General features: G+C 30.1%; 1 protein-coding gene across 1 annotated transcript in view; it reads left to right on the top strand.

The window, feature by feature from the left end:
• Window positions 1–20082, top strand: part of LOC145296846 (ATP-dependent DNA helicase PIF1-like) — a 38409-nt gene extending 18327 nt beyond the window's left edge. The window contains exons 5-12 of the mRNA XM_080142969.1: window positions 1224–1377; window positions 2747–2861; window positions 6642–6748; window positions 10636–10775; window positions 13628–13734; window positions 16239–16329; window positions 17504–17646; window positions 19614–20082. Of these exons, the coding sequence (XP_079999095.1) occupies window positions 1224–1377; window positions 2747–2861; window positions 6642–6748; window positions 10636–10775; window positions 13628–13734; window positions 16239–16329; window positions 17504–17646; window positions 19614–19829 (1073 nt within the window). The 3' untranslated portion in view covers window positions 19830–20082. The remainder of the gene's footprint in view (window positions 1–1223; window positions 1378–2746; window positions 2862–6641; window positions 6749–10635; window positions 10776–13627; window positions 13735–16238; window positions 16330–17503; window positions 17647–19613) is intronic.
• Window positions 20083–20329: the final 247 nt, after the last annotated feature.

Below are 20329 nucleotides of genomic sequence, written 5' to 3'. Positions count from 1 at the left end.
AGAAACTACTGAAATAGGAAGCTGTATTACAATGAGGTATCAATACAGTAAATTGGTGAAAATCACTAGATCGAGTCAAAGTGAAATAAAGGAAGCAGTGAATAGATCGGACAATTCTGAAGAACATGTGTCATAATCGTATTTATAGAAAAGAATCTTTCAAAACAATTTCCAGACTTTCTGAACTGAAGAGTCCTCACAGATCCAATCAAAGCATCCTATGTTGTGTAGGGAGGTGGGTCAGCTCAAAAACAGTCATATTACATTTAGAGTGATGGCAAGATATTGAAACAGATATGTTATATTGAGAGATGCACAGATATTGTTTTTTTATCGCCCATTATAAACATATAAATTGTATGTATGTTTGTTTAGCCAGAGGATATGATATCTATGTATAAACTGAGTCATGTTGTATTAGGGAGTTATCACACAGGTATATATTAAAGTTCATATTTACATAAGGTATCATTTTTTTATAAGAAGAATAATATATGCTCCATACCTTTCTTTCTTCAAGAGTTCTTCTATCGTCACTGCTCAGCTTCGTGATGAAACATGAAATAACCAACATCATAACCAATTGAGACATCTGTTCTTCCTTCTTTTGTGAAACCACAGAACAACACTTTATATTTTTAAAATATAAATTTATTTCAGTTGTCTCAAATGGTCTTCGCAAGAGTCTGCATTTTGTCTACATGCTTATTCTTCACAGCCGCGCTTCCTGGCTTAAAATATGTCTATTCACTCTCGTGACTAAACTCCAACTTTTGACTCTAAACTTCCCAACCTCCTGACCTCAGTTCTGTTACGTCATCATTCAAAAAGCACACATATTCCTAATTTGTGCCCTTTCCACGTCTGCCTGCCGAAGGTTATTTCGTTTATATTTAACCTAGCTAATTTATGTAAACATCTTCAGCTAAAACCCATTGCTACACTTTATTCTATAAGCAATAAATAACTCCCAATATAAACTATTTTAAGAATATAGTTGGATAGATCTTTTTATATATTTTAAGAATATAGTTAGATAGATCGATGATAACTAATTAACTATAAACAATGTTAATTATCCAACACTGATACAACAATCAATGTTTGGATATAAATCTGAACAAAAATTTAAATTCCTGATCTAAAACAGTACAAAAGATTTTGTTCTTGTTAAAATGTCTTTTTAACTTTTTGTTGAAATTTGTATTATTTTTATTCTGCAGGTATTGGTTCAGGTAAAGGTACAATTGCAGCTTGTGCAGAATTGGCAAAAAGGCCAGCCATCATGCAACATTGGAAAAGATGTCGACATTTGATTATTGATGAGATTTCTATGGTTGATGGGGAATTTTTTGACAAAATGGAATGTGTGGCAAGGTAAGTTTTCACATATACATCCATTTGTATGCATGTGTACAAGAGTTTGAAGCATGAAATTAAATTTCAAACATAATGGAATATTAAGTATATGAAATAATAGGTAAACATAAAAACGGCTTAGTAGAAATATGACATATCTTTAAAGCTAATCAATATTTTGATTGAATCAAATGATGATGGAAAAGGGCTTTAATGAAAATAAAAAAAATCTATGTTTGGCTTTAGAGATATTTCCATCTTATTTCTATGCATCTGTACTGTTTGCCATGTTCAGACTGTTATTTTCATCTTGGTTGTTATTTGCACAACGTTTCTGCCAATGTAACCTTCAACCTTCTTTAGATGTATCTTGTTGAACTCAAGAATCTGCAAGCAATATTAAGAATATGATTGTAAATAATTTAAAAGTACTACCCAGTCATGGCTGATGGAACAAGAGCATACTACCCCTGATGATTAAATAAAAGGTTTCGTTCGGAATTCCGTACATATTCCTGAGTTCAACAAAATAAATCTAAAGAAGGTCAGAAATTACATCAGCCAAAATGTTGTGAAAAAAATGTCAATTCGCTTCTCAAAAATTCAGTCTGTTTCATGCATATCCACTGCAAATATGGGTTAACGTGTGTGCCAAAGAGTAGACATAATGATGATATGGCCATTAAAAGAATGTGTGAGAGTTCCTGAGTTAGTAGATGTAGAACACTTAAGGGAGCATTTCAGTCCATAGCCAAGGAAAAAATAAAAGGACAGTTCTTGAAATTGAAGTTTCAGTTCTCAAACTGAATAAAGCAACCAGTTTAAAGAGTTATTGTCCTTTTGATTATTTGCTAGAGAATTAAATGTTTCTCATGGATTTTTTGTCTCCCTGTTTATAGCCTCGTTTTTGTGTTGATGGTGTAAGATGAGAAAAATTAACTCCTCAAAAAACGTTAACCGGAACTGACAAATGAAAGAAAATAAATAAAATAATAAATAAAAGAAATTCAGTTCTTCTCAATTTGGAACACAAATATTTCTTATTGCTTCAATTTGGAATAAATTCAGAATAATTTAAAGTTAAAGTGTTGTGTAATTATAAAAAAAAATCATTTTATTTTCTTTTTATTTTATTGATTTTTTTTTTTTTTTAGAAGATATTTTTAAGTGTTTGTAAACTTGAAATGCTTTGATTAAAAGGTTTAATTTTAAAATGAAAAGTGTTTCTTGTTTTCATTAAATTACTGATATAATTCAATGATTTTATATTTTAACATTTCGATAATCATTGAAGTACGTTTTTCATTTTGCTTTCACAGAGGGTGTACACTGTTATATAAAATATTTATCCCTATTTTTTATTAACTTTTTCTTTCCTCAAACAAAGGATGATTCGTGGAAATGACAAACCTTTCGGAGGAATTCAGTTGATAGTTTGCGGAGATTTTTTGCAGCTTCCCCCTGTCACTAAAAAGTCTGAGAAAAGAAAATTTTGTTTTCAGGTTAGCAACATTTTTATGAATATTTTTTTTTGTTTTTGTGAGCATTTTACACGTTTCTTTTCTTGAATTGCCTATCATGTTATTTGGTTAGTCAGATTGTTCATTAGCATTGAATCATTTCAATCTTAACTTCCTAAAAAGGAAATTCAAATCTATCATATTTGTATATATATTTTTTTTGATTTTTAATCTATTTTTTTTATTAAAGGATGTTATAATGGAGTGTTTGAATGGTTAGCTATAAATATGTAGAAATAAATGAAATGATTAAATAATTTAAAATGATTTATTTAACAATTTACAACTGAAAGAAATTAATAATTATACATGTGCCTAGACCATAATCCATAGCATCCTCTATCTGTGATGGGGATTCCTCAGTAGGGGCACCTTAGAGAGAGAAGGTAAAGATTGGGTGAATCTTGACAACCCGTACAGAAACAATTTTCAGTCAGACAAAAGCAAAGAACTAAAAAATGATCCTGACTGATTGTCGAGGACATAGCTTCAACTTCAGTAGAATTTCTCAGAAATTGAGGGGGCCCTCTTCCTGGGACTAATACTTGATTTCTATATGAGATACATAAAAATCCTAGTGTTCGGTTAGGTTTCTCCTTTACCTTTCAAAAGTTAAGAAGTGAAGAATATTAATTTTCTTTTCCAAACCAACCAGTATTTCTTTTTCTTGCTGCCTCTTGGTTTTACTGGATTTCAGAACAAGAATTCATTTAGTCTGGTGGAGTATCTAGCTTAGTGTTGTTACTTGATGTGCATTACTTGAAGTGCACCATTCTTTGTATGAGCAAAGGGATCTTATTTGGGCTTCAAATACTCAGCTATTTTGAATATTTGATCAGAGTTTACTTGTAGTGGGAAGTATCACCATGTCAGGTTTTCCTCACAAACACCTGTGTAGGTAACTTAGACACTCAAGGGTAGTTTTATTTTTTATTTCTAGTATGCATTCAAACTCTTATGTTTTCGTTTTACTTTAATAAGAAATTAAGGAGCCCTCATCTGAGACGAACACTTGATTTCTATATTAGACACATCTATATCCAAGTGTTCAATCCAGATTATTCTCTACTTCTCAAATGTTTAAGCAATGAAGAACATTAAATTTCATCACTTAATTATGCTTTATTGTTTTTTTGTTTTTTTGTTTTACATTTTACTCGATTCCATGACAATTTATCTGATCTGATGGATTATTCAACTAAGTGTTGTTTCTTGGAGCAACATCATTAGAAAAAATATGAGCCAATGTATAGTTGTGTCGAGGATATCTGTAGGCTTCCAATACTATGTTATTTTGGGGTTTACTTGTAGGTTAAAGTATCCTTATGTCTGTTTATCTTCACAAGGGACTCTATGGAGACTGAAAATACTGAAGGATAATATTTAGAATTCAAACTCTTTGGTAGGTAATTTACTATTTTTTAAAACATTTTTTAAAAATTTATTTCACTGAAATATAATGTAAATTCTCAAAAGTCAAGAGATCCCTTCATAATGCTAACACTTGATTTCTATATAAGATGCCTAGATATCTGAATTTGGTATTGAAGTTCTCCTTTATCTCTTAAATGTTGAGTTAGTAAAAAAGTGAAGAACATTAAATTGATTGTATTATCTGACTTGTCCGATACAGATAGCCTTGTCGCTGTCTCTCATCAAAGGCAGATACATTCTCCTTCAAAATGTCTGTTTATAAGGGAGATAATTTTAAGGTACAAAGTTATCACTCCTTAAACATAGAAATATATTTCTTGGTGGGATATTAGTGTCATCTAACAAAATAGAAAAACAGTAACTCAAATAGTGCAGTTTTTATTTCTGTTGAAAATGCATCGTAAAGTTTAATCTTAGAATATTTTAGATTGATATTTGCCTCATTTTAATGAAAAAAAAACTCAGTTCATGTGATGTTGCTATAGTCTTTTTTTTTTTTAAAATTCTTTTTCTTTCATCCTAAGCAACATATTGCCACTTGAAATGTAAAAGATTACTATTTGAGATTATATCAGAGTTGAGCAATGAGATGTCAGTTCACATTACATTTAAACTTCTGCAGATTAGTACAGTGAGGAATTCCAAAGTTTGTCAGTCTGAGGGAAGACAAGGCTTTCCATCATCTGGGGACCTCAGCAATGAAGAGGTGAGATTTTGCTGCTTTTCAGGTTAGTCGGCAGTATGTATATCAAGAGGGCACAAGTGCTATGGATTCGTCGGAGTACATTCCGTTAAAGTACTTGTAAAATAGATACAACATTGCGGCAATGGGATAGAGGTTGAAGCTTAGACAATAGTGCAGGACCTATTAGATTGGAGACACTTTTTTGCATCCTGTCTAAGATGGAGTAGTGCAAGAAGCATCAGCCCAGGTTTAGCAACAATACTCCATGCATGGACGAATTGTGGTTTTGTAAAGATATAAGATACTTTTTGGTGTAATTTTCTAGAATGATAGAGCCCACCTTTGCAGCAGCTTTGTATTTGTTCCAATTCATTTTTCTGTGAATATTAAGCCAAGAAGTTTTAAGAATGAGCTCTCTAGTAGGGTGTTATTAATCATGGCAATCGGTGGGTGAGAAGGTTTTTGTGTAGTTGATAACGGAAAGAAGTTTATTCTTAGTAGCATTAAATGTTACCATTTACTTATAGCCCTATTCCACTACCGAATAATGATAGTACATTCGTTTTTCCCACATGTCTATTACAAAGCATGATGTCAGCATATCTTAGATGCAATTTTATCAGAGAGGTCATTTTTGAATATCAGGAATAATAAACGTTCAAAGATTGACCCTGAGGCAGACTTAGATTAATACTATGTTCAGATGTTAATACATCGAGGATAACCATGATTTTTCTCTTGTCTAGGAAGGATCTGATTGTGTCAAGTATTTGTCCAGAAATATCATCAGACCTTGTCAAAGGCTTTGGATATATCAAGGGCTACAGCCCTAGCTTCCCCTACCTTATACATACAGTCTATGGTATATTCATTCAGAAATGACTGTTAAAATATTTTACTTAGAATATTGATGCATTTTGGGGTTTATCATCAAACGTTTTGTGTTTTGCAGAATCCAATCTATCATATATTAACTATCTCCAAGATCTTGTCTTTCACTATATTCATAACTGATCAATCTGAAAGTCCGCAAACATGTTACCATGCATCTTTTCAGTGGTTTGCTTCTTTTCGTGCACACTTTTAGACATATCATACGCATAGTGTTGATCTTTTTGAGTGTTCTTACAGTTTTAATATTTTTCGTTTATATTAAAAAAATGCTGTACACCTGAAGTGTATTCAATCATTGGCAACCAACATGATACTTACAAAGATTAAATGTTATAACTTGAGTAGCACAGGATGCAACAAGAATTTATTATGGTGTACAATATAATCAATGGATATTTAATTCTACCTTTTTTGAGAAGGTTTTGCACCTCTGAGCCAAGTTGTAGTCTCAGCCGACAATCACAAAAGCAAACTCAAGGTATTTTCATGAATAGTGGCGATGCTCACAAAGCCAAATCTCTTCACGATGGTCCTTCGTGTGATGTATCATTAAACAATGAAAACTGTTGCCTGGAATACAAATTTTGTTAGAATAGTTTGATTACTTGGGTTTCTCTGCTGATGCATGTTCACGATTTGTTGCCAATTCCGTCGCTGATGATGATGCAAAAATGTCAACACAAGTCTCGTGCCATTTTTAATTGAAAATTATTTCTTTGTATGCTTTACACATTTTATTTTTTCTCTAGTCACGAACATGGCGAAAGTGTATTAGTGTAAATCTTGAATTAACTGAAGTAAAACGTCAAGATGACAAGAAATTCATCCACATTTTACAAAATATTCGTAAAGGAAGGTAAGCAAGCATTGAACTTTTAAAAATAATCAATATATTATTAAATAGTTATTGTATATTTTTTTTTTATATGAAAATAGAAACTTTATTGGATTACAAAAAAGGAATAGATGAACTACACATAACTAAGACAGTAATTTTTACAATATTAGTACCCACGTTCAAATCTCACCTAAGTCTAAATTAATTTTTAATTAGATTATTATTATTTTTTTTTTTTGATGTTTTACAAATTTCAAGAAATTAACATGTTAACATACAAAAACAAAAAAAAAACTAAGTGACATAAATTTTTTATAATTTTCAAAAAAACAACTAGGTATAAATAATATTCAACATTACTTAGTATTTTTTCTTAAAACAATTTTTTTTGTCATTTATTAAAATTTTCTTTTAATAAAAACTATACATGACTATATATTTAAAATTATTTGCGAAGGGTCATCCACACCTTCCAATCCATTGACAATCGCACAAGCACAGCATAATTGGCTGTTGCTTCGTTCTACTAAATGTATTGACTCTGCCCAATCCATCGATTGTAATAAGGGCAAAAGCCGCTGTTGTCACATTGTACTTGTGCAGTTATCTGTATGGTAGACCATGTATATTTGTCATTCATTTGGTATAATTCAGATAATTATTGTTGGCATTAGTTTTTCCAATACTTTCTACTTAGAATTCAGTTCTTTTTCAATGTAATAGCAAAATCCGACAGTCGAAAAATTGTGTTTTCATTGAAAACAATAACTAATTTATTATGTCAATTTCAACTAATGCAATGTTATTTACTTGCCATATGACAAGTAGTTAAATATTACATAAAACTAGTATTCTCATGACTCAACAAAAAAACAATTACGCCATGTTTGCTGGTGTGACGTAAACACAAGGGAAATCACTCATTTCCTAATGAATTGGCCTAAGTTTTTGAATCTTTTCGAAATTACCTCCCCTACTATTATGCTCACTTTTCAGTTTATTATGTAAGCAAAACTTGCAAATATCTTTGAAACTTTTCTTTAATAATTAATTTTCTACCTCATCGTTTTTCGTAATTTTTGGATATGTTCATTACTGTGACATGACCATTAAATAGATACTATTGGTTTTACTTGAAATTCAATCTTTCGATTTTGGAATTTTGCTGGATTTTCGTGGACATTGGCAATATTACATACCTAATGTGCTTCAGCAAGCCATATCTTTTTTTATTTATTGATCAATTTTTAAAAGAATTACATTGATGGAAAGAGAATAGAATAAGCATTCCAATGATGTTAATTTATTTTTCTTTTATGCGTTCAATGTTTTTATGCTCCAAGTTAAAAATGAAAAAACAGTAAAAAATGACGATAACAAAAGGAAACAGTTTTTTCAATGTTTACATTTTATATGTTACGTTTGGATACATATGTGCAGGGTTAAATTTGATTGGATATGGCTGAAATTTTACAGGCTATATAATTAAAGAAGTCCATCTCTACTGGTGTTTGATTTTGATTTTTATGACCACAGGAAGCAAAGTTACGATCAAGCAAAGTTGACGAAGAATATTTCAAAATTGATAAGATAAATCTGCATATATCATCCATTTTCATATAGAGAATAGTTTCAGAATTATTTTCATGTATAATATGTAAATATTTGTTAATTATTAATTGCTCAGAATTTTCTTTAAAATGTTATCATTTGTAGAAATCAAATCCGCTTACAGAAAAATGGTCGCTAAGCGCGTCATTCTCTTAAAAATAGAAAACTGTCTTACTAGCCATTTTTTATTCTGAGTTCATCAATTTAAAAAAATTATTTTCAAGTTTTCAAATTTGATTTCCAAACAATACTATTTTGTTGTTTTTAATGCTTTTAGTACATGTGCACTAAAAGCGTTAAAAAACAACAAAATGTACTAAGTACATGCGTTTAACTTAAGGTAGAATTGTGTTTTTTAGTGGTTAAAAAAAACAAACAAATATATAACAAATAAAAGGTACTTGTGCGCTTATGCTACCATGCTGAAATAATATAATTATTTAGAAACCCATTCTTAACATGGGGAGGGAAGAGTGTTTTTGTTAACTATTCTGTACTTTCACCTAACAATTAAATAAAAAAAATATTGTGAAACTTGAATTTATTTTTAACTCATTGTTAAGACCATTTTTTTCAAATCTGTAAAACAAACCCGTTTTTTTTTTTTTAACTGAGGATATCTAAATAATAATAATAATAATTAGGCGGTTCGATAAAGAATTTAATTGTGATGCATTTTGTAAATTTTTACCTTGTTTCCACCTTAACATTTTTCTTTAAAATGACTACCTGTAAAGGTTTTCGGGTATGCTGAAAACGAATATCGTATTTAAATTTTCTGCAAATAAGTAGCTTTTTGGATATTAAGCAATGTCAGTTCTTATGTTATTGCTGATAACAATCTTTTGTGCATAGTTTCTTGGGGTTACGCTTGCACGTACCAAGATGGCCACCAACGATAATATAAGAAATGACATTGCTTAATATCCGGAAAACTACCTATTTGCAGAAATTTAAATGCGATATTCGTCTTCAGCATACTCTAATATCTATAGAAGTAATCATTTTAAATGTTAATGTGGAAACAAGGTAAAAAATTACCATTTTATTTTTTTGTTTGCATAATTGAATTTTTATTAAAACAAAAGAATAGAAATGACAAAAATTACCATCAACTGGTGAATATATAGTTGTTGCTTATCAGGATTCCTGGTATCCTGGTAATGTGAAAGTTACATTGAGGATTCATGTAGAGTATAATTTATGGTTGCATCTCAGAAAATAGGGGTATATTTGGGGCCAGATAGAGAGGATTTACAAAATTGAAAATTGGACTGGTCCCAAAATGCATAAGTTCTGGTTGACTATGGGGATTTTCATCTTTTACAGAAATCCCAAATCTATATGAAAACTTTTCTTTGATATATTTCTGAGATTAATTCATATCTACTCAATTTTTTTTCTTTGAAGGGAGTAGTAAATACCGACCATGAATGCTACATGCTTTAGGCATTCAGTGGCTACACTCAAGATTAAGCTCTCCTTTGGTGAGGAGGCAGGAAAATGCCTATTCTCAATAAAGCTATATTTAAATACCACTAAGTTTTGTTCATCAATAGACACCCACTGTATGATACTATGCACCAGTTTAAAAAAAATTGAAATTTGTAAATCTGAATTTATAATTCATGGCTTATGGTAAAGAGATACATCAGATTTAACTGCATAATCAGAAAGAGCATACCATTTTACATAAGAGTGCCAAGTTTCATGAGAATAGCTTGAAAAATAAATAAATGGTGGCGAAATTACCAAATTTCTTGAAATGTCGAGGTCCATAATTTAGCCCACTTTTTCTAAAGAAAAATGTCCACAGAAAAACCTAAATTTTGATCACTTAAAATTCTCATAACTTTTGAACTACTGATGGTATTTGCATAATTCAAACGGTTTTAAGCATCTTTTACATAGTTCTTTTCATGCAAGTTGATAAAATAACAATCTATATATAAAAGTAAACGTGTCTATGTGTCTACATTTTCCACTGCAATAACTCTGTCAATTTTCCTAAGTAAAAGTGTTTCTCTGGAACAAATTGGATTCTAACTTGGTACACCCAAGTTATTTAACACTGAGCCACTATCATCTTCCGTGTATATGTTAAACAGGATATGAAGAGGAATGCATAAAGCATATGATATTATGAAGAGACTGGCTAAATAGGCAATCTGTATCAACTAATGGTCTGATGAGATCTGGGTTATATTTTGGGTAGTCATTCAATTTTCATGTTATTTTTTTAAAATCTAAGATAAACTAGTGATGATGTAATGATTTGTGAATGTGATTTTCAGATGTCCAGATTTTGTGATATCTGCTCTCGAAGCAACTGCACAAAACTGCATCCAAAAAGATGGCATCCAAGCAACACGATTATGTACACACAAAGAAGATGTTGACTTCATTAATAGACATGAACTGAACAATTTAAAAGGTAAGACGTGAGATAGATTCATCATCTATTATCAGCTTTGCAGTTTATGTAAATAAATTTGCAAAGAGAATTTTTAAGAATTATAAATATTAAGAATCATAAAATTATTATGATTTTTTTTTTTGTATGAATTAAAATGCAATCAAAACTAAATTTGCTTTTAAATTGGTTCTAGTCCAAAATTTCTCCTATATAAAACAAAAATAAAGGAAAATGTGTAGAATGATTCCAAAAATCACGTAAATTGATCAAGTAGTATTATTTTTATAAAGAAAATCAATTTTAATTGATTTATGGGAATTCATGGGCATTACAATAATCTAGCAAGTATGAATTATTGTTGAGCTATCTCCCATTGTTTCTTGATTTTTTTATTTTTAAAACTGTAGGCAAGACTGTCATGCCTCAGTTACTGATAAAATTTGATTTTCTTATTTGAAAATAAAACTACCCAATAAATTTACAAATGAAATATGATATTTTCGTTTCGTCAAGGGCACATATATCATTAGAGCTATGACAATAGCATATTCTTTTCATTGTTTTGACTCTTGAGTGTGTATCCGTTAATATCTTATATGCTTTTATATAGAGTGATGTGGTTCTCGGATTTATACTTGAGTCGAAACAATGTTAAGAATATGCTGTTGTCATAGCCCTACATATCACACAAAGTTTTATTTATTTTTGTTTTTTAATATAGGGTGAATTCTGAACAAGAACCCTCTCCCCAATTTTTTTAGTTAAGATCTATTATATAGAGAGCATACGTCTGTATGTCCAGCTAAAATTTGAAAAATACACAACAAATGCCCACAAAATTGTATTATCTAAGTGGTCTAATCCCTGATGTATATTACTACAAAATAAAATTATTTGAGGGCGAAATAACCATTTAATGCTTACGCATATATTGTGTGCTTTTCAGCCATTAACTAAAGGGAAGTAACTTTACTTGTTTTGTCTCAAGTTATTTCCCTTACACCAACACTGTGTGTGTGTCCGTGTGTCCACAGGAGGAATTGACTGAATGAGGGAGAGAAAAAGAGGGATGAAAGTTATACTTTTATCCCAGGCAATTCCTGGTAGTTCTGCTAGTTTTCTTATATGAATAAGGATGTGAGTTCTCCACTTTGTAGTAAATATTTATTTTTTTTTTTTTTTCAAATCGGAAAAATCAAATTACTGCTTAAATTCCTAATCTCTTATGAATGTTAGTTGTCAGTTTTTTTTTTTTTTTAGCGATAAGAAAAATCTGATTTTCTATCTTATGACAGTTTCCTCTGAAAAACTTCATTTTGCAATTCAGGATGGGGTAAGTGTTACATTTCCGATCCAGTCTTGAGTGTTTTGGTTATCCTCAGTTCTTGCACAAAGATTAGTATGTAGATCTGCTCTGTTCTGTCTTCGTCAAAGGTAGGGGAGTCCACCATTGAAAATGTACCATCCAGCTTTATCCCATCAAGTTCGAAAACCCATGATGGAAAATCTTCGAAAAATGGTACCAAGTATATTTAAAGCACATTTCTTTTGAAATTTCCTTCAATTATTATTTTTTTTTTTTGATGACTGAATTAATGCTTCATTATGCAAAAATATGAAATCTGACCAGTTTTTCCCCAGTTTTCAGAAAATATAAAATTTTATATATATTAACAAAGAAACAACAAACATAACATTTACTGCCCATTTTTTCATAGAAAGATGCTTGTAAAATACAAATTTGGTGCAATTCTGACTAATAGTTCTGTAGCCCATAATTGCTAATTTTAGTATTTTAGTGGCAGTAATAGTAACCACCTGCCTCTCGTCATAATCTGACATCCCAAAACTACTTATCAAATTTTTAAATCTGTCAAATTTGGAAGGTATAAATAACAAAAAGATAAAAAGCATTAAAGAAATATTACCTGCATTTGAAGTGTTGCATATATTTTGAAATTAAGAATTACAGATATAAAATATGTTTGGAAGGCTAAAAAACGATGCATATTTTTTTTTTGAATATCTGAATTAAACAAATAAAATTGTTTATTATTTATTTTTTTAAATATATGAATTAAACAAATAAAATTGTTTATTAAAAAAAAATGCATTATTTTCTAGCCTTCCAAACATATTTTATTTACCTAATTCTTATATATAAAAAGCATAATCTTCTGGATCCTTAGATCCAGAAAATATGTATAGATTTGTAAAAAAAAAAAATACAATCTAACCCAAATCATAGATTAAATTTTTTTATTTTATGTTTAAGGACAGATAACTTGTATTCCTCAAACAGAACATATTTGGCAGCACTTTTGTTCCTTTACAAAGATAAAAATTAAAATATGATGCTGTTCTAATTTTGATCAAAATTATGTGATTCTAAAATTGTCTCAAATCGAAGAAGTTTTACGAAGAAATTGAGTGGATCTTATTTAATTGTTTAATGATTAAGGATCAAATTTAATGCAAATCTGAAATATTTTTTTATTTTCAAAGCAGCAGTCGTATCCATATGCTCCCTAAAATCCCTTTAAAATACTCTAAAGAAACTGAAATTGATTATACATATAAAAATTTCACAAATTAAAGGTATCTGAATTTTCACCAAGAACTTCCATCCACTTTTTTTACTCCACTTTTTGCATAAAACTAAATTCAACTTAATATAACCCACATTACAACCTTTACATCTAGCAGTTTTGTTTTCGAAATAGTGAAAGTTTAGAAGTGAACTCTGTACATACATAAACAAACCTAACCTTATTAAATTTGTATGTCTTATTGAATTGGTATTCGCAAACCTGATTAAATTTGTTCATTTCCATTTTTGCTATTATAATTTATTATATTTTCTCTTCCAGGAACTAGTCATTTATTTAAAGCGACTTGTAATAATGAATACTTATCTGAATCCTCTAGCGACCAATGTCCGGTGACCCCTACACTAGAACTGAAAATTGGTACACAGGTAAATTATTGTTTTTAGTTTGTATTTTAAAAAATTTTATTTATTTTATTTATTTATTTATTTAAAAAAAAATGTTTTTTAATTTTTAGTTCATCAGAATAATCATAATATAAAGGAGTGGCTAACAGGAAGTGTTTGGATTTGTTGCAATCTAAAAAGGCTTTTTTAAAAAAATTTATTTTAACTAATAGTCCATTGCTTGGAAAGAAACTTTGCTCATGGAAGCTCTGTTTAAATGTAGGTAAACAAAAGAAGAAAGGTAAAAAAATTAATAGGAGTTATAGTGAAACAAGTTTTTGCTGTGGATGTTTTTATGGGGGGGAATCATAGACTCATAGTATCCTATTTCATAGATGGGAAGTTCTGTTTTGTTTTGATGCAGAGAGAAAAGATAATTTTATTTTTATTTTCAAATAAGAAAATCAAATCCCGATTATATTTGTTTTGTCATGATGTACTTTTGTTTTTCCTTTTCTTTCTTCCTCTTCCCTTAAGTAGGGAGGTGAACAGACAGCAAATGCCCCCCCCCCCTTCCCAACTATCTCACTTGAAAGCTAACCATTTAAATGGATATGATACAAGCATGAGAAGTTGAGGCTTGAATATTGTAAATTCCGGGGTAAAACATGAGGGTCATTTTAAAACTACGACAGACGACAGTCAGTAAGCTTTGAAATAGTAACCTCAAAAAACCTACTTTGCAAAAACCTGGATTTACTTACTTGCCAAATCAGATGCACAAAACTTTTTCTAGTCAAAGAAGTCATCTTACTTGATCCAGTGTCAATGGATGTTTGAACCTGTATTGTTATTATTCAACTAATTATCCAAAATAAGTAAAGATGTTCCTCTACCAACTTTCTCTGAACACCTTGCGAGAAAAACTGTTTTGTTATACCACATATCTTGTATTTCATTAGATAATTTTTTAATAACATGTTCATCTTTTCATAGATTCTTCTATTGTAACATTTTCACATTAAACAAACAGTTTGCACATGTTGTTTCCGGCAAACATATAGGGATGCACTTGTGTGTTATTGGTAGTGCGCAGTTGCTGATTTTTCATTCTTTTGTCCTCCGGACTGGCATTTGTTGTGCGGTTGCATCGTCTAGTGGGTTTTTATCGGCTGTTTAACTTTGGTGAATAAATCTCATGTATGGAAATACAATAGAGATTTGTTGGTTTTCAAAGGTTTTATGTAGAGAAATGTTGTTTACCAATCTAATTTTGATTGTTTTTTTTTTTTTTTCTAATCTGAGGATTGAGGGACAGATGACAGGTTGACATTCATTTAGATTCTCTCTACATTTTCAAACGCACGCCATCTTTCTTGCTTTCCGAGTTTAACTGAATAGAAACTCTGTTCTACCCCCCTCCCCCGAACATGTGATATCATTTCTATGTGATATCGTTTGACACTTTCATTTCTAGCACATTTTGTCTAGAGAGGTAACCCTTGACCCTCCCGCTTCAATCATGCCAGCTGCACTGGGTTTATTTCTGTTTGCTGCTAGGTCATTATGACATGGAATAATGTAACTCTTGCCAAAGTTCGTACTAATTCCTTTAAATGTATACTTACTGATGTAGAGTTCCAATATATAACATGAAATCAATCTTATCAGATTAAAGTGAAAGTTTTTGCTGATTTAAAGTTTCGTTTTAAAAATGAAAAACTGTTTTTGAAAAACAACCTTTGCGCTCTATAACTTGATTCCATTTATCAATGAGCTTATAAATGTCTTGTTTGTAAAATTCTTTAGATTTTCATGTCAAAAATGAATCTAACTCCTGTTCAATCTCCTCGTAATGTTAACCCGACGGTCCATCTAAATGGTTTTGTAATTCTCAAAATAAGTAATAATCCGAGGGGGCTAGGTTGGGGGAATATGTAGGATAAGGTGATATTTCCCAACCAAATTCTCCTGGAAAATCTTTGGTCAATAGTGCTGTATGAGGACAAACCTTATCATGATGTATGAGGACAAACATTATCATGCTGTATGTATGAATAAAATAAATTGCAATAGTTTAAAATGCCACTTCTACAAAACAGCAAAAACTTTTGCACCGCTCAATAGTTTTATACTCTCATCTTATTTTTACTGGGAATTTTGGTGATATTTTTACTCTTTTTTTAATCTATTCCCACCTGATGTCTGCTCTAATGAATAATTCTTTGTTTAGATTGCTGAAGCCATTATTAGACTTAAAGAAAAAATTATTTATGTGCCAAATAATATATTTTATATGGATCTGAATTGTGACAACTGCAATCAGTAAACTAACTTAATAACACACACTCACACAAATATGCATATCCATAATCCCCTCCACCTCAAAGTACGATAGGAATATATAAGTTGATTAATATAATTACGTCATTTCTTTGCATTTCAACTGGTTTTTCCGAACTACCTGAATTATGATGACTCTTTAAAATTTATTTATTTTTTTGTCTTTAGGTTTAAAATAAAATGCTTTCTGTTTCTTTTTTGAGGTAATGCTCACAAAAAACATAGATGTTCCAAAAGGACTTGTGAATGGGGCAAGAGGAGTTGTCACAGGTTTTGAAAAAGGAACCACTGAAGGTCAGTGAGATAAAGATTTTGAATGTTTACAATCCTTTTAAATGCTAATCTTTTTAATGAAGCCCGGTAAGTAACCAGTCTACATTACCACAGCTTCAACCGCTAAATGGATGTTTTTAAATTTTTATTTCAGGCTCTCTACTGCCTCTAATTTTTTTTTTTTTTTCACCTTGCTGCTATTTTTTTTATCTATTTTTTTATTTTATTTTATTTTTTTTTACGGCTGGTGGTTGCTAATACCCTTACTACACCACCTCTCTCCACCTGTTCTTGACATTCCGATAGCCATTCTTACCATGAGGAGTAGGGGGTGTCTATTCCGAAAGCTGTTCATAACATGAGACGATTAGGGAGCAGCAGCGACAACAACTGTACTATAACTTTTATTGGGGAAGGGGTGCTTTCACCGGGCAATGCCGGTTAGCGGGTACTGCTAGTATCATATAAGCACTGTTCTTCCTGTTCCATATCTTTTCTTTTGAACATCTAATTGCAGAAGTTACTAGTTCTATTCGTTTTACTAATGTCAAATGAGAATCCTAGAATATACATATATTTTATTTATATAACTATCAATTGAAGAATCGGATAAATATAGTTAAATATTCGTGTATATTTTGATTGTTTCTAAATTTAAAATTTTTATTTTCTTGTGTAGAATTTTCCTTATATTAAAAACAAAAATAAAGAAAAATTTGTATTCACCCATTATTAAACAAATATCGTACACTAAAAATTTTGTAAATTGATCAAGTATTTTTTTTTTAAATAAGAAAATCAGATTTTATGGGTAACAAAAAAGTGTCTTGCCTTCGATTTTTAAAATAATCTAAAAAGGGAGATAATTCAAGAATTGCATGTTTGTTATAATGCCTATGAGTTCGATTAATTGCTTAAAAATTTTTTCTTTTTATGAAAATGAAACTACTTGACACAATTTAGATAATGTTTGAAATATTTTTTTGTTTCATTAAAATTTGTTTGATGTGCACATCAAACAAATTTTTCTTTTTTAATATAGAAAGAATTCTGGACAATTAGTTTTTTGATTGGCAGTTTTTAATGAGATTTATTAGTAAAAAGAAATCCACCCAATCACCTAACTTCAGTATATCACAAAAATGGCACACAACTCTAGTGTTTAAATTAAAATTTTTACTCTTTCAAATTTTAGGTTGGCCAATTGTAAAATTTATGTCTGGAAAGGAACATTGCGTGAAGCCTGTGCGGTGGGTAACGAGGACGAGTTCCACACTAATTGTGTGGAAGCAATTACCTTTGAAATTAGCTTGGTCTATTTCAATCCACAAAAGTCAGGTGAGTTATCTCCCCTTTATTTTCACTCAAACTACTCCAATCTCAGTGATTGTAGCTGTTTTATATTTACTTGTCTCTCCATGAAGACAAAATTAGACACAAGTCAGTTTTTAATATGGAATAAAAAACAGTTCTCCAAAAGGGTATGATGGATTGAGACAAAAAAAATATGTCTTGGTCTAAAAGGATTTCTCCTTTACTGACAGAGGACAGAAAAGCTGAAATGGAAAGCAGAATTTTGCTCCTAATTAAAATGCCAAGATGTTAACAGATTGAAATGTTATATATTTATAAGAATAGATTTTTGTACAGAATTTTAATAAACAGTTATATAATATTGAATACATTGTCATTAATATTGCTGATTGAGGTTAATTTAAAAATTATCTTTTTAAATTTTTATCTATATTATAAAAGACCAGAAAATCACAAGAAGGGCACAAAGAAGAATCAGAAGTCAAAATTTTGAAGTGATTTTCTTTGTTCTTCTGGTGATTCTCTATTCTTTTATGATATAAATTAATAATAAAAAAAACTTCAATTATTAATGATAATGGCAATGCAACCATTACACACACACAAATATATACATGCACACATTATTCTAGATTAATATAATTCAGAGGTAAAACACCCAATGAATTTAACGAGAGTTATACAAGAGTGCTCAATACCAAAGTAGAGAAAGATATACTTTTTATTTTTTATATAAACATTAGGTAATGCTACACATTCATGAGGATGTTTCATGAGTCATGTGTAATGATACTTAAATGTTTGTAATATATACTAAGAGATGTATTTAGGAATGAATGCTCTCAACCCTGAACCTTATAATACCATTCTTATTTTTAAAAATTATATAGTTAATTAGAAAAATTAAACCGGATTTCTTTTTGAAAAAATAACTTAATCTCAGAACTAAAGTACATTTGAGCATGTATTTTGTGATTACAGTATGTAGGAAAAAATGGATTGCTGTTTTAAATAGAATGGGGGAAAAAATTAAATATGTGATAATTTTTTTTTTTTTTTTTTTTAAGCAATATTCCAATATTATTAGCCATAAATTATGACCCACTTTTAATCAGGTAAATCTGTTAATCAGTTTTTACAAGATGAAGTCATATTTGAATGGCAAGTCTTCTGTATTTATTATAGAACCATGATTGTTTTATTGTGTCACTGAAGACAAAAAAGAAAACTCTAAAATGTTTTATTTCCCTTCTTTTACCATGTAAATAGTAACTTGATTTGAACTCCCAAACATTCATGATTTAAAAATATATATATTATTGCCTATACACTATTGGAATAAACTGTTTAAGACACTGATGTCATCATTTACCGAAAAAGTCCCAAGAGGAGGGAGGGGCAAACTTTGATTAACACACATTTAGTATAGTTGTGTGTGTGTGTGTGTGTGCCACCCCCTTCAGTAAATACTAAGTCTTTTGGAAATAAGATTTATGATTAAAAGTGGGTCATAATTTATGGCTAAATATTGTATATAAACATTTAAAAATTATGCACAGCCACTGTATTTGAAATAAAACAAATAAAATTAATGAAATCTATTTCAGTTAAAATTGAATCGGTTATTTTTAATTCAAACATTTTTAGATTTTTATAATTAAAAAAAATTACTGAATTTTGTTATTTTTAATTTAAAACATTTTAAAATCTCTTCAGTCTCTTTTTTTTTTTTTAAATTAAATTTAGCAAATCAGTGAAAAATACTGAATCAATAGTCATCTGGTTTTTACATGTTTTTTTTTTTTTTTTACATCTGCTTGCATGATAAAATCTTTTCATACTTTACATATTTTTAATTTCTACAATTTTAAAATTTACTTAAAGATATCAATTAAATTATATTCTTTTGTTTTCATATTTACATGATTTGAAGTAATTTTTGCTATAATGCTATTTGGTTTTTGAAATCTTTGAAATTTTATTTTTAACAGGGAATGACTTTGGATTGTGTAGAAATGTCTTTATCTCGAGTGTTTGAATCTGGACAAGCATATGTTGCCTTATCTCGTGCCAAGTCTCTCAATGGCCTCAAGGTATTGGACTTTGAACGATCGTGCATCCGAGCAGATCCGGATGTCTTGAAATTTTACTCTTCTTTGGAACTGTGCAATTCAAACATTGAGAATCAAACGGAAGGATTCTTCTGAACAACAAAATACTCTGGGATTTTATCCTGTGATATTTTAATGATACATGTTTATAGGAAGTGGCAATCAGTCAATTTCATATAGGTGCCACAGATTCAATAGCCTACTGGTTCTGGATATGATCTTAAACTATATCCGATGGTGAGACCCCAGCTTGTGGGAGTGTAGAGCTACCCCTTAATTGCCATTGCTCCCAGATCCATTCTGTTAGGGTCCCAACTATGGGTTAAATAGAAACTGAGTTGAAAAAAAACCCCAAATATATTCTTTTAAAAACTTTTTCTTCAAAATCACTGAATTCGGCATTAAATAACCTGAAAAGGGTTGATATGCCGTAAAACAAAAGCAACTAACTCAATAGCCTACTGACTTATTCTACCTCACTATTCTTTTTTCAAATAGTTTGTATTTATTGGTATGCATGCATATACAAGCAGTGCGTGTGTGATATACAAGATTCATTTATAAGTGTGCATGTATAATAGTATTGTGCGGTTTGT

The sequence above is a fragment of the Euprymna scolopes genome, chromosome 17, assembly GCF_053919585.1.
Source record: "Euprymna scolopes isolate OS-2025 chromosome 17, ASM5391958v1, whole genome shotgun sequence".
NCBI lineage: Eukaryota > Metazoa > Mollusca > Cephalopoda > Sepiida > Sepiolidae > Euprymna > Euprymna scolopes.
Note: the sequence above shows the minus strand (reverse complement) of the source record. Positions and strands in the feature narration are given on the sequence as shown.